This window comes from Callithrix jacchus, chromosome 3 (assembly GCF_049354715.1).
Source record: "Callithrix jacchus isolate 240 chromosome 3, calJac240_pri, whole genome shotgun sequence".
NCBI classification, from domain to species: domain Eukaryota; kingdom Metazoa; phylum Chordata; class Mammalia; order Primates; family Cebidae; genus Callithrix; species Callithrix jacchus.
In genome coordinates, this window is record NC_133504.1 from 68,267,781 (window position 1) to 68,294,815 (window position 27,035).

Below are 27,035 nucleotides of genomic sequence, written 5' to 3' on the forward strand. Positions count from 1 at the left end.
GAATTGAAATTTATCCCAATATGACTAGATATGATTTTCCATACATCATTAGAAGAAAAGTCATTAAGACTCCTTCCTGAGAGTGACTTTCATATTCACAGGTGAAGCATCATGTATTCAACATGAGTTGAGCATCTGCTGTTGTACCAGCCAGTGTTTTAGGTTCTGGAATTCTAGGAGTGGCCAGTATCTGGTGATATTGCCATAGATGACAGAGAAAAGTCCTTAAACAACATTTATACCTATTTAGTTTAAACAAATACAAGAATTATTATCAGCAGGGAAAATTCACCAGTGGATACTACTATTAAAAATAGGGTTTTAAAAAATAACTAAAAACCTAGAATGAAGTCTGATTGATGGGCATCACTTACTTGTATAATCACCCCCACTACCTTCTGAACTCCATTGCTTGTATGCTTAAATTGTTAGCGAAAGAAAATTATTCAATAATACAATTGACTCTTGGTTTGCTGCCACTATCAGCCAGAATTGATATTTGAGATTTCACCCATATTTACTAAAGAATACACCCAGATTTATACATCATTCATTACTTAATTGGAATCCAAATCACTTTTTTTCTCCTTTCTTCAACAAATATTCACTTCCTAGACTGAAGACATTTTAAAAGCTAAGTTACCATAGGATATATATATATATGTTTGAGAACCCGAAAGGAGTAATATTAAAGTGATTGAAAACATAATTTAGATATTTTTTTCCTTCAAGATTTAGTTGGGTGGGTTTTTAGTACTGTAAAAGACCAAATGTACCAGATAATTCATGAGATTATTTTATTCAGGCTATTGCGTTAGGGAGAATGCTCATTAATGAGGAATGTTTCAAAAAAAGGAAGGTACCTATATAGGCAGTTAAATGACATGTGCATGAGTGTTATGGGAGTCATGAGGAGGGATGGAGGTGGGACTTGGAATATGCGAAAGCAGGGTTGTTTTATGCTGTTAGCTTTATTCTAAAGCACAAAATGATAGGGGGGTTTTAGAGAACAAGGGTGGGAGGATTTCTTAGCCATCTCTGTTTTCTTCGCTCAGATAAAGTCTAATATTAGGGCCAGGCACGGTGACTGAAGCCTGTAATCCCAGCACTTTGGGAGGCCGAGGTGGGTGGATCACGAGGTTAAGAGATGGAGACCATCCTGGTCAACATGGTGAAACCCCGTCTCTACTAAAAATACAAAAAATTAGCCGGGCATGGTGGCGCATGCCTGTAATCCCAGCTACTCAGGAGGCTGAGGCAGGAGAATTGCCTGAACCCAGGAGGCGGAGGTTGCGGAGAGCCGAGATGGTGCCATTGCACTCCAGCCTGGGTAACAAGAGCAAAACTCCATCTCAAAAAAAAAAAAAAAAAAAAAAAAAGTCTAATATTAGTATAAAATAAAGGAAGAACAAAAGCCAGATACAATCAATGTCTGTTCTTAACTTTTGAGGCAGATAGTTGAGTGGACCAATAATTCAGCACCACAGGTTAGAAAAGGAGGAGAACAAAGCAATGATTAATAATGAATGTGCAGACTTTTCCAATCATATAATGTGTCAGACTAAATATTCTGAAAAAACCCTCTTAATATAAGCATCTTGATAAATTACAACATGACTTTTTTTCAAAGTTATATTGTTTCTTTAACTTACATATTAGCATTCTAATGGCATAAAAACTTTATAGCATGAACTGTTTAATTACATTTAAATGCACAACTTATATAGTTGGGAATTCTCAAAGGCACAAACAAAAACAGGAAGTTAAAACCAGAATGATAAATAAATGACTTCCCTGCCGAGGAAGTCAGGGCTGGAACTATATAATGTCACAAGAAGGTAAATGTCCTTAGGGAGGCTGGAACACTTGAAGGAGCCACACTCTCATTAAAAGGCTAAAATAGAATACATTTCTGCTTTTTAACAAGGATAGCCAACAAATAAAACTATCTCCATCATGTAGCCAAATGGAAAAAAGAAACCATAATAATCATTGTACACACAGACCCCTCAGGATTCCCACAGATTAACTTTAGACAGATACAAACTCAATCAGAAATTACCAAATGCATGAGAAAAATAAATCACTCAACTGACAGGAAGAGGGTTTTGATGTGGGTAGTGGAGGGGAGCAGGGAGAATAGAGAAGGCTGTTTCTTCTACCATTTAGAATAAAGAAATGCCTGAAAATAACAAAGAAAATTATAAAATATGCCTTACCAAACATGTTATAAAGCCACAATAAACAACTTTAAATGAGTTGAGTATGTAAATAAGTAGATCAGTGAAACATAATCTGTAAGTAAACTATGATATTTGTATATATGATATTTGCATATTTTAGGGATGTAATGGGAGTATTTCAATTCATTAGTTACTAATGGTACTCATACAGCTGGCCATTAGGCTGGAACTTAAATTGGACTCTTACATCATATTCAGGAATAAATTCAAATGAGTCAGGATTAAAGATTTAGGGGTAAAAAAGTCATAGAACTCTTTGGAGGAAATCTAAGAGATTACACTGACAATCTGTTGATGAGGGAGATCATCTTTATTAAAACTGAAATCCCAGAAGTTGAAAAAAAAAGTCAAATTTAGCTGTATTAAATTTTCAGTGTGGTAAAGAATCCCTAAATAGAGTCAATAGGCAACAATAACAAAAAAGTAGATTTGGAAAAAAATATTTGCAGCATAAAGGACAGATTAAGGATTAATATTTATAATTTAGAGTTCTTTAAAGAGATGAGCAAAGTAAACAATCCATTAGAAAACATGTTCAAAGAAGATTAGGAGAAATTCAAAGAACAAAATTCAAATGGCTTACAAAAGGAAGAAAATATGCCTAAACGTTCTGATAGAGAAATACAAATTGACAGTGAAATGAGGTGGCATTCATTAGACTAGGAAAGGAAGGAGGCTTTCTAACTTGATGAGATTTCTATAAGATATTATTAGATGAGAAAAGCAAGTACAGAAAAGGGAGTATACTATGATTTTTATTGTTAAAAAATGTTTTAAAAGCTGTGGCTAGATGTATGTATAATATGTATGTATATTTATGTGTATATGTGTATGTGTTTATATATAATTATGTGTACATATATATGATGATATGAATATGGAGAAAATTATTTTAAGATGTACATTAGTAAGTTAACATAGCTTGTCTGGAGTAGAGAGTATGAAAGGGGAGAAAATAGAAAGGACCATATAAATGTAAAGAACAACTCATTATTTAAGGGTTTGCTTTATATCATTGTCATGTAACTATAGAATACAGTGTAATTATATAATATGTGTATAATACAGTGTATAATATAGCAGTATAATACAGATACCATAGCAATTGTGTATAACATAATTAGCATCAGAAAATCCAAGCTCAGTCTCATCTCTACTGCTCGTTAGCCATGTGAACTTAATCAAATGCCTAACCTCTCTGGGTATGTTTATTGTTATTTAAAATGGAGATAGTGAAACCTACTTTATAGAAGTATAATGAGTATCAAATGAGAAAATATTAATACATATAAAAGTTAGTGGGATAATACCTGTCCTATAGTAGATGCTTAGTTAATCTCCCTCTTTCCCCTTAAAAAAAGTTTAACTTTCCCAATGTGATTATTGATTTCTAGATTATGTGTGACAATTCAAGAAGCCAACCAGTTAAGAACAGAAAAAACACATCTGGAAAAACAGACCAGAGAGCTACAAGCAAAGTGCAATGAATTAGAAAATGAGAAATACGAGGCTATTGTAAGAGCCAGAAATAGCATGCAACTCTTAGAAGAAGTTAACCTTCAAAAAAGTCAGGTAAGAAAGCTAGTAAATATGTTTTGAAATAATAAAATGTTGACTATTCTTCCATGTGACCTCACAGTAAGGGATTCAATAGCTGCAGAATAAATGCATGAAATTGCTACTCTCTGCATTAATAATCATACCATATTCTTGGATGTTAAAACCAAATACCATAATATGATGTCAAATCTTTTTTAAAATAATGTATAAATATCAGACTTTCCTTATCTGCCGAAACCTTGCGTAACTGATCATCATCCCCTGTAGTCTCATAAAAAAAGTTACAATGCTTTACTGCTATATACCCTATATTTTATTCAGTTGAATATGATAAATTTTACCTGTCTCTATTTTCCCTTCATTATCTACTGAATTACTCTAATAAAGCAGAAGCTTAATTGGCTTTAAAGATTTATTAACTGAAGTCTTCATGTCACTGTTCTTTTTTAATTCTCTAACAATTGTGATTCCTGTGCTAATACAGTGTTCTTTGTCATATACTGCTTCCCTATGAATAATATATATTAGTTTATAGAAGTTACAAAATAGATTTGTTTTTAATGTTGCTGCCTCCCTTATGTAGAGTTCATTAAATCATGAATGTATTTACCAACGTATACTGAACACCTAGTATATACAGAATACTCTGTTACAAGGTATGGTGGGCTACAAAGGAAATGCTTTGTTTTACTTATGTTTCCTTTATTACAGAGGATTTTTCAAGAGAGCTGCTAAAACAGAATATAGTGTAAGTTGGTTATTGAGAAACTAATAAGAAATTTGAAAAGAATTAATTATCTAATTCATAACTGTAGAATACTAAAGTGCTTATGCCTGTCAATATTTCAATCTGTAATCTGAATTCTATCTTTTAGAATAGTTAAGAGGCACACAATAGATATAATATGCTTGGGAATTGTTCTGAACACCTACATCAGCTAGAAAAATTAAAATTAAGACAAAATTGTTTATCTCTACCCTCTGAAGCCTACTTGTATGAGCACTCTTAATACCAAGTCATTAAAAATAAACATCTTGTGTAGAGCACAATGGAAAGAGAAATAGTAGGAACACTCATTGCCCATTCTCCCAAATCTTGTTCCCTCAAATCCTAAGTCAACAGACCCTCACAGAGGCATCTATGGCTACAATATTAAGATGCTCCTGACTCATTGCTTAATTGCTAGAGGGTTCCCATCCTCAGTTGCTTGTTAAAAATCAAAGTTTCTCCCAACTGATCATACAAACAAGGCAGGAAGTACAGCCTAGCATAGTTCCTCTTTTCTCCCTCAAGTTTATTACATAAGAACAGCTGTTACTTCTCACTAGCTTACTTATTTAGGGTGGAAGAAATTTATCTTAAAACAATTTAAAAAAAAAAGGTGAGAATGTGTTTGATACCTTTGGAAGATGGTGGGAACAGAACATGGTCACTTACATGTTGATTTAAAGTGGGATTCAATTTGGCCTAATTGAAGGAGTTCCAAGGCCCTGAAAAATGTTTGTGTTAGAGATGTAAATATGGGGATTGTCAGCATATAAATGATATTTAAAACGATGAGATTTTATTGGACTACTAAAAGAAGGACAGATAGAGAAGGGAACAAGAACTGAACCTTGGTAGTCCAGTATTAAGAGGTTCAGGAGATGAGGAAGAATCAGCAGTGAAGGCTGAAGAGGAGTGATCAGTGAGATAGAAGGAAAACCAGTACTGTGGGTGATGTGCTGAAACCACATGCGGAAAGTACAACAAGGAGAGGAAAGTAAATATCTCAAGTGTTGCTGGTAAAGAAGTACTGAAAATTTACTCATAGATAATTAATATGGAGACCATGGTGGTAAAAGCCTGAGTCAATGAATTATAAAAGAGATTGAGAGGAAAAGTGTTGCAGATTAACAAGTTACAGAGTTTTGCTTCACAGAGAAGCAAGGAAATGGAGTGTGACTGACAGCAGAGCTAGGATTATGGCAATATTTATTTAGTGGGAGATGGAAATGAATGGAGGGATAGAAACATCAAAGAGGCAAAACAAGTGGTATCTGCAATGATTAAGTTATGAGTTAATTGAGTTAATGGGTAACATAATTTGAATAATACCAAATAATGGAAAGAGAGAGAAATTCAAGAGATTTTTTTTTTTGAGATGGAGTCTTATTTTGTCACCCAAGCCGGAGTACAGTGGCGCAATCTCAGTTTACCACAACCTCCACCTCCTGGGTTCAAGTGATTCTCCTGCCTCAGCCTCCCAAGTAGCTGGGATTACAGATCTATGCTACCACACTTAGCTAATTTTTGTACTTTTAATAGAGACGAGCTTTTGCCATATTGGCCAGGCTGGTCTCAAACTCCTGACCTCTGGTGATCTGCCCACCTCAGCCTCTCAAAGTGCTGGGATTACAGGCATGATCCACCACATCCAGTCAAGAGATTCTAATAAGGATACAATACCTAGATTTTATGACTTACTTTATAAACGGACTTTCAAAAAATGGAAAATTCAAAAATGGTTTTAAGATTTCTGGCTGTAGAAATTAAAAGAGTGTTAGAAACATTGGCTGAAATAAATTCCAAAGAGAAAATGTCTTTACTTAGGACAAGGACAGCTGAGGAGGTTAGGGAAAATAAATATCATTCATGACTTCAATATGATATTCAAGTAGATATGTCTCAGAAGTTTTGAATAGGTATTTATAGAAAGTGACTAGTGGATAGATTTTTACCTGTTATTATCTTTACTAATAATGATGTGATCTATAACATGAAATGATTATTTTCTGAAGGCTCTACTTGAGGAGAAGCAAAAAGAAGAAGACAGAGAGAAAATGAGAGAGACAGTTTCTCGGGTTGTACAAGATACTACCGTAAGAATCAAGAAAGAAGTAAGGATGTTTAATTGTATTTAAAATTCAGAATTTAAGTCACAACTAAAGACTAAATTCTACCTAGATATTTGTAAATTAAAATTAAAATGCTTGCCTACATAAAGGAACTGAGTAAAGGCTCCTTTCTTTTAAAATGATCTCTGGTAAGATAGTGGGATATACTGTATAGCCCTCCACCAGATAAAGGTGTTCCTTTTTTCCTTATCTGTATTTTTTGTGGACAATATTATTTCTTATATGTATATTTGTGGGCAGTATTATTTCTTAGGGGAACTGTAGTTTTAAACTGGTTTCCAAAACTTCATCAGTTCAGAAAAAATAAAGTTAAAAATATTTGCTTTGTCCCAAGCACTGAGTGGTGGAATTTTCATTTCCACAAAGCCACTGTATACCATTTCTTTTTGCAAAAGTATTTCTTAGAAATCGATTAGTTTTACAGAATCATAGTGTAAAGAAAAAAAAAAGAAATCTATTACTTTGTCATTATCTGACCGAAATTACATAATTTTCCAAGATAAAATTTTTAATTTAAGGCAAAGTCCAAAGTAAACCCTGTGCTTTCTAATTTCTAATCTTCGGTATCCTTTCTGCAGGAGCTCTGTCCTATTCATGAAGTTGAGAGTACTCTAATTTTGGACTATAGCCTAAAATATTCTCGATGACATATTTTAAAAATAAATATTAATAAATTTTATATTTTAATGATAAAAAAATGTTTTATTGAAGTTTGGTATGAGCATTCCTCCAACTGTATTTTCTTATCCTAAAATAAAATCAAACTGATTTTGAGGTTAATGAAGGTTGTTTTTTGCATGAAGCTTTAAATAATCTAAGTAGAATTTTTCAAAAGCATTGTGATCTTAATATTCATTTCAGATGTTTTGCAAATGGAATATACAGATGTTTCCTAAAATTCAGTTATTTCCTATTCAAATATGTAGTTTTACCAGGCATCTGAAGCTCAACATGTCTGAAACTGAACTTAATCTTGTAGTCCCAGATCATTCCTTCCTTAGGTGTTCCTGTTGACTTCCTGTAGCAGCTTTTCCTTGCCATTACAACTAGTCACTCAGAAAGTATTTTTTGAGCACTTCCTGTGTGCCAAGCATTTTGCTGGGTCTTTGCCCTCTCTAAGTTCCATACTGTTGCCAAGTTGATTTTTTTAAGTAAACATATACATATATATATATGTAAGTTTTTAAAATTGTACTTTAGGTTCTAAGGTACATGTGCAGATCATGCAGGATTGCTGCATACACGGCAATGTGGTTTGCTACCTCCATCCTCCTGTCACCTATATCTGGCATTTCTCCCCTTGTTATGCCTCCCCAAACCCCCCATCCCTGCTGATCCTCCCCTACTCCCCCACAAAAGACCTGAGTGTATATGCTCCCTTCCCTGTGTCCACATGTTCTCATTGTTCAACACCCGTCTATGAGTGAGAACATGTGGTGTTTGATTTTCTGTTCTTGTGTCAGTTTGCTGAGAATGATGGTTTCCAGATTCATCCACATCCCTACAAAGAACACGAACTCATTTTTTATGGCTGCATAGTATTCCATGGTATATATGCGCCACATTTTCCTTGTCCACTCTATCATTGATGGGCATTTGGGTTGGTTCTGGGTCTTTGCTATTGTAAACAGTGCCACAGTGAACATGCTTGTGCATGTGTCTTTATAATAGAAAGCGTTATAATCCTTTGGATATATACCCAGTAATAGGATTGCTGGGTCAAATGGAATTTCGATTTCTAGGTCCTTGAGGAATCACTACACTGTCTTCCACAATGGTGGAACTCATTGACACTCCCACCGGCAGTGTAAAAGTGTTCCTTTTTCTCCATATCCTCTCCAGCATATATTGTCTCCTGGTTTTTAATGATCACCATTCTAAGTGGTGTGAGATAGTATCTCAATGTGGTTTAGATTTGCATTTCTCTAATGACCAGTAATGATGAGCATTTTTTCATGTGTGTTGTACTTATATATGTCTTCTTTTGAAAACTGTATGTTCATGTCCTTCACCCACTTTTGAATGGGTTTGTTTTTTTCTTGTATATCTGTTTTAGTTCTTTGTAGATTCTGGATATTAGGCCTTTGTCAGACGGGTAGACTGCAAAAGAATTTTCCCATTCTGTTGGTTGCCAATTCACTCCAATGACTGTTTCCTTTGCTGTACAGAAGCTCTGGAGTTTAATTAGACCCCATTTGTCTATTTTGGCTTTTGTTGCAATGCTTTTGGTGTTTTGGTCATGAAGTCCTTGCCTATGCCTATGTCCTGAATGGTTTTGCCTAGGTTTTCTTCTAGGGTTTTTATGGTGTTAGGTCTTATGTTTAATCCATCTGGAGTTAATTTTAGTGTAAGGTGTCAGGAAGGGGTCCAGTTTCTGTTTTCTGCACATGGCTAGCCAGTTTTCCCAACACCATTTATTAAACAGGGAATCCTTTCCCCATTGCTTGTTTTTGTCAGGTTTGTCAAAGATCAGATGATTGTAGATGTCTGGCATTGCTCCCAAGGCCTCTCTTCTGTTCCATTGGTTTATATCTCTGTTTTGGTACCAGTACCATGCTGTATTGATTACTGTGGCCTTGTAGTATAGTTTGAAGTCAGGTAGCATGATACCTCTAGGTTTGTTCTTTTTGCTTAGGATTGTCTTGGCTATGTGGGCTCTCTTTTGGTTTCATATGAAATTTAAGGGTTTTTTTTCCTGTTCTGTGAAGAGGGTCATAGGTAGCTTGATGGGGATACATTGAATTTATAAATTACGTTGGGCAGTATGGCAATTTTCACAATATTTAGTCTTCCTAACCATGAGCATGGAATATTTATTCATCTGTTTGTGTCCTCCCTATTTCCTGGAGCAGTGGTTCATAGTTCTCCTTGAAGAGGTCCTTTACATCCTTTGTTAGTTGTATTCCTAGGCATTTTATTCTCTTTGTAGCAATTGTGAATGGGAATTTGCTCTTGATTTGGTTCTCTTTTAGTCTGTTAATGGTATATAGGAATGCTTATGATTTCTGCACATTGATTTTGTATCCTGAGACGTTGCTAAAGTTACTTATCAGTTTCAGGAGATTTTGGGCTGAGATGATAGGGTCTTGTAAATATGTAACCATGTCATCTGCAAATAGAGACAATTTGACTTCCTTCTTTTCTAATTGAATACCCCTTATTTCTTTTTCTTGCCTGATTGCTCTGGCTAGAACTTCCAATACCATATTGAACAGGGGTGGTGAGAGAGGGCATCCTTGTGTAGTGCCAGATTTCAAAGGGAATGTTACCAGTTTTTGCCCTTTCAGTATGATATTCGCTGTAGATTTGTCATAAATAGCTTTTATTATTTTGAAATACGTTCTATCAATACCTAACTTATTGCAAGTTTTTAGCATAAAGGGCTGTTGAATTTTGTTAAATTTCTTCTCCGCCTCTATTGAGATGATCATGTGGATTTTGCCTTTGGTTTTGTTTATGTGGTGGATTACCTTTATTGATTTGCATATGATGAACCAGCCTTTTATCCCAACGGTAAAGCCTACTTCATCATGATGGATAATCTTTTTGATGTGTGGTTGCAATAGATTTGCCAGTATTTTATTGAAGATTTTTGCATCTACGTTCATCATGGATATTGGCTTGAGGTTTTCTCTTTTTTTGAGTCTCTGCCAGGTTTTGGTATCAGGATGATGTTGGCCTCATAAAATGATTTGAGAAGGATTCCTTCTTTTTGGATTGTTTGGAATAGTTTCAGAAGGATTGGTACCAGCTTCTCTTTGTTTTTCTGGTAAAATTTGGCTGTGAACCTGTCTGGATCTGGGCTTTTTTTTTTTTTTTTTTTTGCATTTTAAGTTTTGGGGTACATGTGAAGAACATGCAAGATAGATGCATAGGTACACACGTGGCAGTGTGACTTGCTGCCTTCCTCCCCTTCACCTATACCTGGCATTTCTCCCCATGCTATCTCTCCCCAACTCCCCACCCCCCGCTGTCCCTCCCCTATTCCCCCAAACAGGCCCAGTGTGTAGTGCTCCCCTCCCTGTGTCCATGTGTTCTCATTGTTCAATACCTGCCTATGAGTGAGAACATGCGGTATTTCATTTTCTGTTCTTGTGTCAGTTTGCTGAGAATGATGTTCTCCAGGTTCATCCATGTCCCTACGAAGGACACAAACTCATCTTTTTTGATTGTTGCATAATATTCCATGGTGTATATATGCCACATTTTCACTGTCCAGTCTATCATCAATGGGCATTTGGGTTGGTTCCAGGTCTTGGCTATTGTAAATAGTGCTGCAATGAACATTCGTGTGCATGTGTCCTTATAGTAGAACGATTTATAGACCTTTGGATATATACCTGGTAATGGGATATATCCAAATCCCATTACCGGGTCAAATGGAATTTCTATTTCTAGGTCCTTGAGGAATCACCACACTGTCTTCCACAATAGTTGAACTAATTTACACTCCCACCAGGGTAAAAGTGTTCCTATTTCACCACATCCTCAGATCTGTTGTCTCCAGATTTTTTAATGATCGCCATTCTAACTGGCGTGAGATGGTATCTCAATGTAGTTTTGATTTATATTTCTCTAATGACCAGTAATTATGAGTTTGTTTCATATGTTTGTTGGCCTCATGTATGTCTTCTTTTGTAAAGTGTCTGTTCATATCCTTTGCTCACTTTTGAATGGGCTTGTTTGTTTTTTTCTTATAAATCTGTTTTAGTTATTTGTAAATTCTGGATATCAGCTCTTTGTCAGATAGACAAATTTTTGGGTAAACTGCAAAAATTTTTTCCCATTCTGTTGGTTGCCAATTCACTGTAATGACTGTCTCTTTTGCCGTACAGAAGCTTTGGAGTTTGATTAGGTCCCATTTGTCTATTTTGGCTTTTGATGCCAATGCTTTTGGTGTTTTGGTCATGAAGTCCTTGCCTACTCCTATGTTCTGAATGGTTTTGCCTAGATTTCCTTCTAGGGTTTTTATGGTGCCAGGTCTTATGTTTAAGTATTTAATCCGTCTGGAGTTAATTTTAGTGTAAGGTGTCAGGAAGGGGTCCAGTTTCTGCTTTCTGCACATGGCTAGCCAGTTTTCCCAAAACCATTTATTAAACAGGGAATCCTTTCCCCATTGCTTGTTTTTGTCAGGTTTATCAAAGATTGTATGATTGTAGATATGTTGTGTTGCCTCCGATGCCTCTGTTTTGTTCCATTGGTCTATATCTCTGTTTTGGTACCAGTACCATGCTGTTTTGATTACTGTAGCCTTGTAGTATAGTTTGAAGTCCAGTAGTGTGATACCTCCCGCTGTGTTCTTTATACTTAGAATTGACTTGGCTATGCGGGCTCTCTTTTGGTTCCATATGAAGTTCATGGTGGTTTTTTCCAGTTCTGTGAAGAAAGTCGATGGTAGCTTGATGGGGATAGCATTGATTCTGTAAATTACTTTGGGCAGTATAGCCATTTTCACGATATTAATTCTTCCTAACCATGAACATGGAATGTTTCTCCATCTGTTTGTGTCCTCTCTGATTTCATTGAGCAGTGGTTTGTAGTTCTCCTTGAAGAGGTCTCTTACATTCCTTGTGAGTTGTATTCCAAGGTATTTTATTCTTTTTGTAGCAATTGCAAATGGCAGTTTGTTCTTGATTTGGCTCTCTTTAAGTCTGTTATTGGTGGATAGGAATGCTTGTGATTTTTGCACATTGATTTTGTATGCTGAGACTTTGCTGAAGTTGCTTATCAGTTTCAGGAGATTTTGGGCTAAGACAATAGGGTCTTCTGGATATACTATCATGTCATCTGCAAATAGAGACAATTTGGCTTCCTCCTTTCCTATTTGAATAACCTTTATTTCTTTTTCTTGCCTGATTGCTCTGGCTAGAACTTCCAATACTATATTGAATAGGAGTGGTGAGAGAGGGAATCCTTGTCTAGTGCCAGATTTCAAAGGGAATGCTTCCAGTTTTTGCCCATTCAGTATGTATTGGCTGTTGGTTTGTCATAAATAGCTTTTATTATTTTGAGAAACGTTCTGTCAATACCAAGTTTATTGAGCGTTTTTAGCATAAAGGGCTGTTGAATTTTGTTGAAGGCCTTTTCTGCGTCAATTGAGATAATCATGTGGGTTTTGTTTTTGGTTCTGTTTATGTGGTGAATTATGTTTAGACTTGCATATGTTGAACCAGCCTTGCATCCCCAGGATGAATCCTACTTGATCATGGTGGATAAGCTTTTTGATGTGCTGTTGTAATCGGCCTGACAGTATTTTATTGAAGATTTTTGCATCTATGTTCATCGTGGATATTGGCCTGAAGTTTTCTTTTCTTGTTGAGTCTCTGCCGGGTTTTGATATCAGGATGATTTTGGTCTCATAAAATGATTTGGGAAGGATTCCCTCTTTTTGGATTATTTGGAATAGTTTAAACAGGAATGGTAACAGTTCCTCTTTGTGTGTCTGGTTGAATTCGGCTGTGAACCCCTCTGGACCTGGGCTTTTTTTGTGTGGTAGGCTGTTAATTGCTGCCTCAACTTTAGATCTTGTTATTGGTCTATTCATGGTTTTGACTTCTTCCTGGTTTAGGCTTGGGAGGATGTAAGTGTCCAGGAATTTATCTCTTTCTTCCAAGTTTACTAGTTTATGTGCATAGAGTTGTTTGTAATATTCTCTGATGATGGTTTGAATTTCTGTGGGTTCTGTGGTGATTTCCCCTTTATCGTCTTTTATTGCATCTATTTGGTTATTCTCTTTTCTTTTTTATTAATCTGGCTAGTGGTCTGTCTATTTTGTTGATCTTTTTGAAAAAGCAGCTTCTGAATTTTTTGAGTTTTTGAAGGGTTTTTTTGTGTCTCTGTCTCCTTTAGTTCTGCTCTAATGCTGGTTATTTCTTGTCTTCTGCTTGGTTTTGAGCTTTTTTTGATCTTGCTCCTCTAGCTCTTTCAGTTTTGATGATAGGGTGTCTATTTTGGATCCCTCCACTCTTTGATGTGGGCATTTATTGCTATATATTTTTCTCTAGAGACTGCTTTAAATGTGTCTCACAGATTCTGGTATGTTGTGTCTTCATTTTCCTTGGTTTCGAAGAGTATCTGTATTTCTGCCTTCATTTCATTGTTTCTCCAGTCAACATTCAAGAGCCATTTGTTTCGTTTCCATGGAGTTGTGTGGTTCTGAGTTAGTTTCTTAATCCTGAGTTCTAATTTGATTGCACTGTAGTCTGAGAGACTGTTTGTTATGATTACTGTTCTTTTGCACTTGCTGAGGAGTGATTTACTTCCAGTTATGTGGTCAGTTTTACAGTAGATGTGATGTTGTGCTGATAAGAATGTGTATTCTCTGAGGTGGAGAGTTCTGTAGATGTGTATTAGCTTTGCTTGGTCCAGATGTGAGCTCAAATCCTGTATATCCTTGTTAATTTTCTGTCTTGTTGATCTGTCTAATACTGACAGTGGAGTGTTAAAGTCTCCCACTATTATTGTGTGGGAGTCTAAGTCTCTTTGTAGGTCGTTAAGAACTTGCTTTATGTACCTGGGTGCTCCTATATTGGGGGCATATGTATATAGGATCGTTAGCTCTTCTTGTTATGTTGATCCTTTTACTACTCTGTAATACCCTTCTTTGCCTCTTTTGATATTTGTTGGTTTAAAGTCTCTTTTATCAGAGACTAAGATTGCAACTCCTCCTTTTTTTTTGCTCTCCATTTGCTTGGTAAATCTTCCTTTATCTTTTTATTTTGAGCCTATATGTGTCCTTGCACATGAAATAGATTTCCTGAATATAGCACACTGATGGGTTTTGACTTTTTATGTAATTTGCCATCCTATGTCTTTTGATTGGGGCATTTAGTCCATTTACATTTAAGGTTAATATTGTTGTGTGTGAATTTAACCCTGCTATTTAGATACTAGCTGGTTGTTTTGCCTGTTAGTTGATGCATTCCTCATTGTGTCCATGCCCTTTACCATTTGGTACGTTTTTGGAGTGGCTTGTACTGCTTGTTCCTTTCTATGTTTAGTGCTTCTTTCAGGATCTCTTGTAAGGCAGGCCTGGTAGAGATGACATCTTTCACTAATTGCTTGTTTGTAAAGGATTTTATATCTCCTTCATTTATTAAGCTTAGTTTGGCTAGTATGAAATTCTAGGTTGAAAGTTATTTTCTTAAGGATGTTGAATATTGGCCCCCACTTTTTTCTGGCTTGCAGGGTTTCTGCTGAGAGATCGGCTATTAGTCTGATGGGCTTCCCTTTATAGGTAACCCAACCTTTCTGTCTGGCTGCCCTTAGCATTTTTCCTTCATTTCAACCCTAGTGAATCTGACGATTATGTGCCTTGGGGTTGCTTTTTTTGAGGAATATCTTTGTTGTGTTCTCTGTATTTCCTGGACTTGAATGTTGGCCTGACTTGCTAGGTTGGGGAAGTTCTCCTGGATAATATCCTGAAGAGTATTTTCTAGCTTGGATTCATTCTCTCCATCACATTCAAGTAAACCTGTCAAATGTAGATTAGATCTTTTCACATAATCCCATATTTCTTGGAGGCTTTGTTCATTTATTTTCTCTCTTTTTTCTCTAATCTTGCCTTCTTATTTCATTGAGTTGATCTTCAATGTCTGATATCCTTTCTTCTGCTTGGTCAGTTTGGCTATTGAAATTTGTGTATGCTTCTCGAAGTTCTCATGTTGTACTTTTCAACTGCATCAAGTCATTTATATCCTTCTCTAAGCTGGTTATTTCCATTAGCATTTCGTCAAACCTTTTTTCAAGGTTCTTAGTTTCTTTGCATTGGGTTAGAACATGTTCTTTTAGCTCTGAGAAGTTTGTTATTACCCACCCTCTGAAGCCTGTTTCTGTCAATTCATCAGACTCATTCTCCCTCCGACTTTGTTCCCTTGCTGATGAGGAGTTATAATCCCTTCGAGGAGGAGAGGCATTCTGGTTTTGTCTGTTTTCATCCTTTTGGCACTGGTTTCTTTCCATCTTTGTGGATTTATCTCCCTGTGGTCTTTGTAGTTGGTTACTTTCAGATGGGGTCGCTGAGTTGACATCCTTTTTTTTGATGTTGAAGTTATTTCTTTCTGCATTTTAGTTTTCCTTCTAACAGTCTGGCCCCTCTGTTACAGGACTGCCTGTGGTCCACTCCAGACCCTGCTTACCTGGGGCTCACCCGCAGCAGCTACGAAACAGTAAAGGTTGCTGCCAGTTTCTTCTTCTGTTATCTTCATTCAGTGAGGGTAACTGCCAAATGTCAGCCTGAGCTCTCCTTTATGAGGTGTCTCTTTGTATATACAATGGTCAAGGAGCTGCTTGAGGAGACAGTCTGTCCCTTATAGGAGCTTGAGTGCTGAGCTGTCAGTCCATTGTTCCATTCAGAGCTTCTGTGCAGTTACGTTTAGGTCTACTACAACAGAACTCATAAATACCTTTTTTCCCTGGTGCTCTGTCTTTGGAAGGTAGGGCTTTATTTATAAGTTCCTGACATGCTGCTGCCTCTTTTCAGAGATGCCCTGCCCAGTAAGGTGGTAGTCTAGTCACAGTCTGCCAGCAGAGGCATTACTGAGCTGCTGTGGGCTCTGTCCAGCTGCTGTGTGAACTTCCTGGTGGTTTTGTTTAGAGAGGTACAGTTAGAACTTCCTCCATAATGGCGGTCTGCCTTGGAAATGGTGGGCTGCCTCAGTAATTGCTGGCCTTCTTACCCACACCATGCTGGACCATCCTGGGTCCAGCTGTGCTTGCTGTGAAATTCTCAATCCAGAGCATTCCAGATTGCTGGGATTTGTGGGGTGTGGGACCTGCTGAGCCACATCACCTGGCTCCCTGTTTCTGTCCTCCCTTTTTTTTTTTTTCAGTTAAATGGGCAGCTCTGTATCCCAGGTATTCCAGGTGCCTGTTGAAACAGCCACCCAGATTTGTGTGAGTTTTTGTGTGGAGACCCACAGCACCAGCTGAAATAGCCATGCTGGAAATTCATGGCACTTTTCAGCCCAGAATCTCCTGGTCTGTGGGCAGTAAAAGCTCATTTAAAAATGCAGTGATCACTCACCCTCTGTGTTGTTCTCTCTGGAAACTGCACTCCAGAGCTGTTCCTGTTCAGCCATCTTGGATCCCAACCTGTCTTAAGTAAACTTATAAAATTATTACTAGTAGTGATATATGCTCATTGTAAAAAGAAATGGAAAATATGTATAAATGAAAAATATGAATAAAAGAAAATTAAAATTACAAGTTTAATACCCAGAGATAGACACTATTTTTAGCATTGGTCTTTGAATTTTCATTTAATCCCAAATTATTCATGGCATGTCCTTTAAATATCTAGAATTAACCTGTTGAATTGAGAATAACTTTACAGGTATCTCTTCTTATTGACTAAAGTAAATATAATGAATAAATTGTCATGTATTTCTGTTCTAGCTATAAAACTGAATAAAAATATTATAGTGGCTTATTTTTTAAAATATGGAAATAACGGAATAACATTAGGAGAAATACCTAATGTAGATGATGGGGGGATGAATGCAGTAAACCACAATGACATGTGTATACCCGTGTAACAATCCTGCACGAACTGCACATGTACCCCAGAACTTAAAGTATAATTTAAAAATAAATAAATAAGTGGGGAAAGGGACTCAAGATGGTGCGGTGAGAACAACCCAGGATTGAAGCTCTCAGTGAATGCGCGGAGAGGGTGAGTCAGGGCCGCAATTCCAGACGGATCTTTGTTGCCCACAGAACGGGGAAATTCCCAGGTATAAAAGAGATGTGGGACGCCAGGCAGAGGTTTTGGCTGGTGCAGCCGGCAGCCAGTGAAGCCGGCAGCCAGCGCTGTAGCGCAGCAGCGCTACACAGCGCTCCGCACAAAGCACACTGATCCGGGTGCCCTGTTGAACCAGCAATCTGAGACTTGAGAGGGCTGAACTTGAGACTGAACGGGACTTGGACAGTGAGCCAGGCCAGGAGATTCCAGGAAAACAGCGTTTGGGGTAGCGCAGTGGGACAAACAAAACAGCGATTCCAAATGCTCCGGGTGGAGAGGTTCCCTGTGGGCACAGCTGAACCCAGGACGGTGCAGTTCCGTGGGGGAGGGGTGTCCGCCATTACCGAGGCAGTCTGCCCCGACTGAGGTACACGCCCATTGCTGACACAGCCTGCCATTGCCAAGGCAACCAGCTACAACAGAGAGACTCCGCCACAGGGCATAGCCCATGGCAGCAGGGCAGAGACCGCAGCAGCAGGGCAGAACCTGCAGCAACAGGGCGAACCTCACACCAGCAGGGTGGAGCCTTGGCAGGCAATTATTGACTAGACTGCCTCCTAGCTGGGCAGGACAGCACAACAGACACTCACAAAGAAAGCCCCAACCCCCCCGAGACAGAGCATCTGAGAAAAAAAGGGTTTCTTTATGAGTTCTGCTGCAGCAGAATTAAACGTAGCAGCCTAACAGCCCTGAATGAAAAACAGAGCTCACAGATCAGCACTTGAGCTCCTATAAAATACAGACTGTCTCCTCAAGCAGCTCCCGGACCCCTCTATATCCAAAAGACTGACATTTGGCAGGCATCATTCTGGGACAAAGATAGCAGAAAAAGAAACTGGTAGCATCCCTCACTGTTCCGCAGCTGATATAGGTGCACCCCAGACAAGCAGGGCCTGGAGTGGACCTCAGCCGTCATACAGTGGAGGGGCTAGACTGGTAGAAGGAAAACCAAATAACAGAAATACTTCATCATCAACAATCTGGGCGTCCACTCAGAGACTTAATCGAAAAGTCAGCAACTACACAGACGACAGGTGGATAAATCCACAAAGATGGGAAGAAACCAGCACAAAAAGGAGGGAAACACCCGAAACCAGAACACCGCGACTCCTACAAAGGACCAAAACTCCTCACCAGCAAGGGAACAAAGCTGGATGGAGAATGACTGTGACGAAATGACAGAATTAGACTTCAGAAGGTGGATAATGAGAAACTATTGTGAGCTAAAAGAACATGTATTAAATCAATGCAAAGAAACTAAGAACCTTGAAAAAAGATTTGCAAAAAGAATCGAGGAAATGATAACAAGAATGGATAACTTAGAGAGGAATATGAATGAATTAAAAGAGCTGAAAAACACAATACGAGAACTTCACGAAGCATGCACAAGTTTCAACAGCCTAATTGATCAAGCAGAAGAAAGAATATCAGAAGTCGAAGATCAACTCAATGAAATAAAACGAGAAACCAAGATCAGAGAAAAAAGCGCAAAAAGGAATGAACAAAGTCTTCAAGAAATGTGGGACTATGTGAAGAGACCTAACCTACATTTGATAGGTGTACCAGAATGTGATGAAGAGAATGAATCCAAGCTGAAAAATACTCTTCTGGACATTATCCAGGAATTTCCCCACCTAGCAAGGCAGGCCAACACTCAAATGCAGGAAATACAGAGAACACCACAAAGATATTCCGCAAGAAGAGCAACCCCAAGACACATAATCGTCACATTCAACAAGGTTGAAATAGAGGAGAAAATACTAAGGGCAGCCAAAGGGAAAGGTCGGGTCACCCACAAAGGGAAGCCCATCAGACTCACAGCAGATCTCCTGGCAGAAACACTACAAACCAGAAGAGAGTGGGGGCCAATATTCAACAGCCTTAAAGAAAAGGACTTTCAACCAAGAATTTCATATCCAGCCAAACTGAGCTTCAGAAGTGAAGGAAAAATAAAATCCTTTGCAAACAAGCAAGTACTCAGAGATTTTGTCACCACCAGTCCTGCTTTACAAGAGCTCCTGAAAGAGGCCCTACACATAGAAAGGAACAACCAGTACCAGCCACTTTAAAAACATACCAAATGCTAAAGAACATCAACATAATGAAGAATCTACATCAACTAATGGGCAAAACAGCCAGCTAGCATCAAAATGGCAGTATCAAATTCACACATAACAATATTAACCCTAAATGTAAATGGACTAAATGCACCAATCAAAAGACACAGACTGGCAAATTGGATAAAAATCCAAAACCCATCAGTGTGCTGTATCCAGGAAGCCCATCTCACGTGCAAAAATACACAAAGGCTCAAAATAAAGGGATGGAGGAAGATTTACCAAGCAAATGGACAGCAAAAAAAAGCAGGAGTTGCAATTCTTGTCTCTGATAAAATAGACTTTAAAGCAACAAAGATCAAAAGAGACAAAGAAGGCCATTACATAATGGTAAAAGGATCGATACAACAAGAAGAGCTAACGATCCTAAACGTATATGGACCCAATACAGGAGCACCCAGATACATAAGGCAAGTTCTTAATGACTTACAAAGAGACTTAGACTCCCACACAATAATAGTGGGAGACTTTAATACTCCACTGTCAATATTAGACAGATCAACCAGACAGAAAATCAACAAGGATATCCAGGGCTTGAACTCAGACCTGGAGCAAGCAAACCTGATAGACATTTACAGAACTCTCCACCCCAAATCCACAAAATATACATTCTTCTCAGCACCACATCACACCTACTCGAAAATTGACCACATAATTGGAAGTAAAGCACCCCTCAGCAAATGCAAAACAACTCAAATCATAACAAACAGTCTCTCAGACCATAGTGCAATCAAGTTAGAACTCAGAATTCAGAAACCAACTCAGAACTGCACAGCTTCATGGAAACTGAACAACTGGCTCTTGAATGTTGACTGGATAAACAATGAAATGAAGGCAGAAATAAAGAAGTTCTTCAAAACCAATGAGAACAAGGACAACATGCCAGAATCTCAGGGAAACATTTACAGCAGTCTCTAGAGTAAAATATATAGCAATAAGTGCCCATATGAGGAGAATGGAGAGATCCAAAATTGACACCCTATCTTCAAAATTGAAAGAGCTAGAGGAGCAAGATCAAAAAAACTCAAAACCCAGCAGAAGACAAGAAATAACTAAGATCAGAGCTGAACTGAAGGAGATAGAGACACGAAAAACCCTTCAAAAAATCAGTCAATCCAAGAGCTGGTTTTTTGAAAAGATCAACAAAATAGACAGACCAATAGCCAGATTGATTAAAAAGAAAAGAGAGAACAACCAAATAGATGCAATAAAGAATGATAAAGGGGAAATCACCACAGATTCCACAGAAATTCAAACCATCATCAGAGAATATTACAAACAACTCTATGCGCATAAACTAGTAAACCTGGAAGAAATGGATAAATTCCTGGACTCCTGTGTCCTCCCAAGCCTAAACCCGGAGGAAGCTGAAACTATGAATAGACCAATAACAAGGGCAGAAGTCGAGGCAGCAATTAAGAGCCTACCACACCAAAAATGCCCAGGTCCAGATGGGTTCACAGCCGAATTCTACCAGACACACAAAGAGGAGCTGGTACCATTCCTTCTAAAACTATTTCAAACAATCGAAAAAGAGGGAATCCTTCCCAAATCATTTTATGAGACCAACATCATCCTGATACCAAAACCCGGCAGAGACCCAACGAGAAAAGAAAACTTCAGGCCAATATCCATGATGAACATAGATGCAAAAATCTTCAATAAAATATTGGCAAGGCGATTGCAACAGCAAATCAAAAAACTTATACATCATGATCAAGTAGGATTCATCCCAGGGATGCAAGGCTGGTTCAACATACACAAGTCTATAAACGTAATTCACCACATAAACAGAACCAAAAACAAAAACCACATGATTATCTCAATTGACGCAGAGAAGGCCTTTGACAAAATTCAACAGCCCTTTATGCTAAAAACCCTCAATAAACTCGGTATCGATGGAACGTATCTCAAAGTAATAAAAGCTATTTACGACAAACCAACAGCCAATATCATACTGAATGGGCAAAAACTGGAAGCATTCTCTTTGAAATCTGGCGCTAGACAAGGATGCCCTCTTTCACCACTCCTTTTCAATATAGCATTGGAAGTTCTAGCCAGAGCAATCAGGCAAGGAAAAGAAATAAAGGGTATTCAAATAGGAAAGGTGGAAGCCAAATTGTCTCTATTTGCAGACGACATGATAGTATACCTCGAAGACACCATCACCTCAGCCCAAAAACTCCTGAAACTGATAAGCAACTTCATCAAAGTCTTAGGATATAAAATCAATGTGCAAAAATCACAGGCATTCCTCTACACCAATAACAGACTTAAAGAAAGCCAAATCAAGAATGAACTGCCATTCACAATTGCTACAAAAAGAATAAAATACCTAGGAATACAACTCACAAGGAACGTAAGGACCTCTTCAAGGAAAACTACAAACCACTGCCCAACAAAATAAGAGAGGACACAAACAGATGGAGAAACATTCCATGTTCATGGTTAGGAAGAATTATTATTGTGAAAAAGGCTATACTGCCCAAAGCAATTTACAGAATCAACGCAATCCCCATCAAGCTACCATCGACTTTCTTCACAGAACTGGAAAAAACCACCATGAACTTCATATGGAACCAAAAGGGAGCCCACATAGGCAAGTCAATTCTAAGCAAAAAGAACACAGCGGGGGGTATCACACTACCGGATTTCAAACTATACTACAAGGCTACAGTAATCAAAACATCATGGTACTGGTGCCAAAACAGAGATATAGACCAATGGAACAAAACAGAGGCATTGGAGGCAACACAATATATCTAAAACCATACAATCTTTGATAAACCTGACAAAAACAAGCAAGGGGGAAAGGATTCCCTGTTTAACAAATGGTGTTGGGAAAACTGGCTAGCCATGTGCAGAAAGCAGAAACTGGACCCCTTCCTGACACCTTACACTAAAATTAACTCCAGATGGATTAAAGACTTAAACATAAGACCTGGCACCATAAAAACCCTAGAAGGAAATCTAGGCAAAACCATCCAGGACATAGGAGTAGGCAAGGACTTCATGAACAAAACACCAAAAGCATTGGCAACAAAAGCCAAAATAGACAAATGGGACCTAATCAAACTCCACAGCTTCTGCAGGGCAATAGAAACAGTCACTAGAGTGAATTGGCAACCAACAGAATGGGAAAAAATTTTTGCAGTTTACCCATCTGACAAAGGGCTGATATCCATAATTTACAAAGAACTCAAACAGATTTACAGGAAAAAAACAAACAAGCCCATTCAAAATTGGGCAAAGGATATGAACAAACACTTTATGAAAGAAGACATAGATGAGGCCAACAATCATATGAAAAAATGCTCATCGTCACTGGTCATTAGAGAGATGCAAATCAAAACCACATTGAGATACCATCTCACGCCAGTTAGAATGGCGATCAGTAAAAAATCTGGAGACAACAGATGCTGGAGAGGATGTGGAGAAAAAGGAACACTTTTACATTGTTGTTGGAAGTGTAAATTAGTTCAACCATTGTGGAAGACAGTGTGGCGATTCCTCAAGGCCTTAGAAATAGAAATTCCATTTGACCCAGCAATCCCATTACTGGGTATATATCCAAAGGACTATAAATCGTTCTACTATAAGGACACATGCATACGAATGTTCATTGCAGCACTGTTTACAATAGCAAAGACCTGGAATCAACCCAAATGCTCATTGATGATAGACTGGATTGGGAAAATGTGGCACATGTACACCATGGAATATTATGCAGCAATCAGAAATGATGAGTTCGTGTCGTTTGTAGGGACATGGATGGATCTGGAGAACATCATTCTCAGCAAACTGACACAAGAACAGAAAATGGAATACTGCATATTCTCACTCATAGGCGGGTGATGAAAAATGAGAACACATGGACACAGGGAGGGGAGTACTAAACACTGGGGTCTATTGGGGGTAAAAGGGGAGGGCCAGTGGCGGGAGGGGGAGCTGCGGAGGGATAGCCTGGGTAGAAATGCCAAATGTGGGTGAAGGGGAGAAAGGAAGCAAAACACAGTGCCATGTGTGTACCTATGCAACTGTCTTGCATGTTCTGCACATGTACCCCAAAACCTAAAATGCAATAAAAAATTTTTTAAAAATAAAAATAAATAAATAAATAAATATTATTCAAATAAATAAGATTTGTAAATATATATATACACATTGTTTACTTTTTATTTCATTTCATGGCTAGTGCCATCAGTGGATTTTCCTGTTCCTTAATGGTTTATCTTACTATTTGGTTTACAGATATCCTTACTATTCTTAAAATTATAGATGGAAATGCTTATATAAAGTGAGGTTAGGATGACAGAAGGATATTAGTCCCTAAACAGACTTCAAAACCCCAACCCCAGTAAACTGCCTCACAGAAATGTGTGTTTCCTCACATAACAAATGTTTACATTTTGTTTCATTAGACACTAACTCTAGAAAATTCTGTATAACCTTTGGAGCATAGAAGTTTATGTATGTATGTCATGTGTCAATGGTTCTACACAGTCCTTTAAAAAGACATGAATAGTTTGATTCATCTGTATTTGCCAGGATTACTATAAATATATTTCAAAATATATACCCTACTGTCATAAACCCTTAAGTTAGCTGTATTATTTCTAGATACTAAAAAGAACACATTTTAGAAATTATGTGAGAGAAAGACAGACATTACAGAGCTTATAAGAACCAAAATGTTTGTATCATAGGAACATTTATGACTTAATTTCTCTGTGCCTCAGCCTTCCTCAGCTGTAATGGAAATAATTACTACCTCATTGGATTGTTGTGAGAATTAATGAGATAATACATGTAAAGCACTCTGAATAGTACCTAACACATATTAATCCTCAATAAATGCTATCTGTTACTGTTACTGATCCATTAATAGAATGCATTGATTCTTAATATAATTATTCATAAGAAAAGTCTACATCAAATTATAACCTTAAAAAGAGCTAAACATGCACACGTATGTTTACTGCAGCACTGTTCACAATAGCAAAGACTTAGAACCAACCCAAATGCCCATCAGTGATAGACCGGCTAAAGAAAATGTGGCGCATATACACTATGGAAAACTGTACAGCCATAAAAAAAGGATGAGTTCAGAGTTCATGTCCTTTGCAGGGACATGGATGAAGTTGGAAACCATCATACTCAGCAAACTAAAACAGGAACAGAAAACCAAACACTGCATGTTCTCACTCATAAGTGGGAGTTGAACAGTGAGAACACATGGACACAGGGAGGGGAATATCACACACCGGGGCCTGTTCAGGGGTGGGGAGCTAGGGGAGGGATAGCATTAAGAGAAATACCTAATGTAGATGATGGGTTGATGGGTGCAGCAAACAACCATGTCACGTGTATACTTATGGAACAAACCTGCACATTATACATATGTATCCCAGAACTTAAAGTATTTTTAAAAAATGAATAGCTGAGAGGATGTGAGAAATGAGATCTCAATTGTGAAATTAGTTATATTTTACTGATATTTATCGAATAAAATATGTACTTTCAAGACACTATCCTCCTTCACAAGACAGAGTTTAAGACGATAACAAAGTCCATAGTCTTAATATTTATGGGCAATACTTGAGATTTTTTATCTAAAAAGTCTTTTGTTCAGTCATTGGGACTGAGGACTCTAGATTCCTAATCCATTTGTCACAGGTAAACTTTTTTTTTTTTTGGAGATGGAGTCTCACTTTGTTATTAGTCTGGAGTGCAGTGGCATGATCTTGGCTCACTGCAACCTCTGCCTCCAGGGATCAAGTGATTCTCCTGCCTCAGCCTCCCGAGTAGCTGAAACTACAGGCATGTGCCACCACACTTAGCTAATTTTTGTATTTTTATTTGATGGGGTTTCACCATGTTGGCCAGGATGGTCTTGATCTCTTGACCTCATGATCCGCCCACCTCGGCCTCCCTAAGTGCTGGGATTATAGGCATGAGCCACCACGCTCAGCTGGGTGAACTTTTTTTAAAGTGTCTTTCTAGAACCATGGCTAGAACTGGTGTCTCCCTGCTTACCTGACCTGTCTAGGATGCACTTCTTTTTTAAATTTAACTTTTATGGGTATAAGTAGATGTATATATTTATGGGATACGTGAGATATTTTAACCCAGGCATTCAGTGCATAATTACATTAGGGTAAATAGAATATCTATCACCTCAAGTATTTATCATTTCTTTGTGTTACTGACATTCCAATTATACTATTTTAGTTATTTTTAAATGTACACTAAATTACTGTTGACTGTGGTCAAAAAAATAAATAAATGAAAATAAAAAGAGCTAAAATAGACCCAGAAATCATATGCTTGGCAGGCCTTGGAAAAGATAACTCATATTAATTAACCATATAAAGTACATGATAGTATTGTAAATGTTCTAAACAAGGTTTACATCATATTTTCAAAATAGTCTATCTTATAAGATACTAGAAAATTCCCAAAGACCTTTAGATCACAAAAGTTTACTGATGATATACGATTGGCATCAGTATTCTTCACAGTCCATTTAAAAAACATGAATAGTTACTAGAAAAAATTATTGTCATAGAGAAATCCCAATGAGATGTGACTAATTCTTCAAAATACTCTGTGCACATTAATTGTATTCTTTCTGAAGATATTAAAATGTTAATTTATTTTGTATTTAAATGTTAATTTAAATATCTTCAGAAGTAAAAGTAATTTACTTAATACTGGGATGTGATGTGTGTTATTAAAAAGTTCTATTTATGAATCAAAAGCACATTAAAAGTTGCTACATTTTCAATGTGTGATTCTGTTTCTCTTGACTTGCTTTATAGCAGCAGTTTCAAAATATTGTTCAGAGAGGCCACAAGGTCACACCTACTTTTATAATTTTAGTTAAGACATTGTCTGCCTTTTCACTCTCATTCTCTCTCATGTGTGCAATGTTGTTTTCCAGAGGCTATATGATATGTGACAGCACAACAGGTTGAATACAGAAGCAGATATCAAAATCTAGCTTCTATTCAGCCAGACATTAAGGAAATTTGCAAAAGTATTTTTAAAATGCCACTCTTCTAAAAAAATTTTAGTTTTGGAGAATATACTTATTTCTCATGAAAAATATTGTTGAGGTTAACCAGTAATAAATTATTTTTGAAGAGATTAATAAGTAAATGTTTTTAAATTTTCTGTTTTCATTTCTAATATGATAGAAATGAAGTTTTATAGAAAGAATCTATTATAAGCAAAAGTTATTTCTTTTAATTGTGGTTAAAAGCATCCTAAGACCAAACTGTTTGACAACCACGGTCCTTTTGGATATACCATTCTGTTCACTCTCCTTCCACTTTCATGGCAAATTCTTGGCTCTTGAATATATTGTGTGCTTATTTATCATTTATGCCCTAAAAGTTGCAATTTTATTTTTATCAAAATTATTATCCAAAGCGTTTATTAGATATTAACCATTTTTATTGTAGACCCAATTGA

General features: G+C 37.4%; 1 protein-coding gene across 5 annotated transcripts in view; it reads left to right on the plus strand.

The window, feature by feature from the left end:
- Window positions 1-27,035, plus strand: part of SCLT1 (sodium channel and clathrin linker 1) — a 245,784-nt gene that overhangs the window by 125,729 nt on the left and 93,020 nt on the right. For all 5 annotated transcript variants that reach the window (XR_008480049.2, XM_054252918.2, XM_008992707.5 and 2 more), the window contains 2 exons: window positions 3,638-3,815; window positions 6,585-6,683. Coding sequence is in view for 4 of the 5 variants with exons in the window: in XM_054252918.2 (XP_054108893.2) it covers window positions 3,638-3,815; window positions 6,585-6,683 (277 nt within the window). In the remaining variant the exon portion in view is untranslated. The remainder of the gene's footprint in view (window positions 1-3,637; window positions 3,816-6,584; window positions 6,684-27,035) is intronic.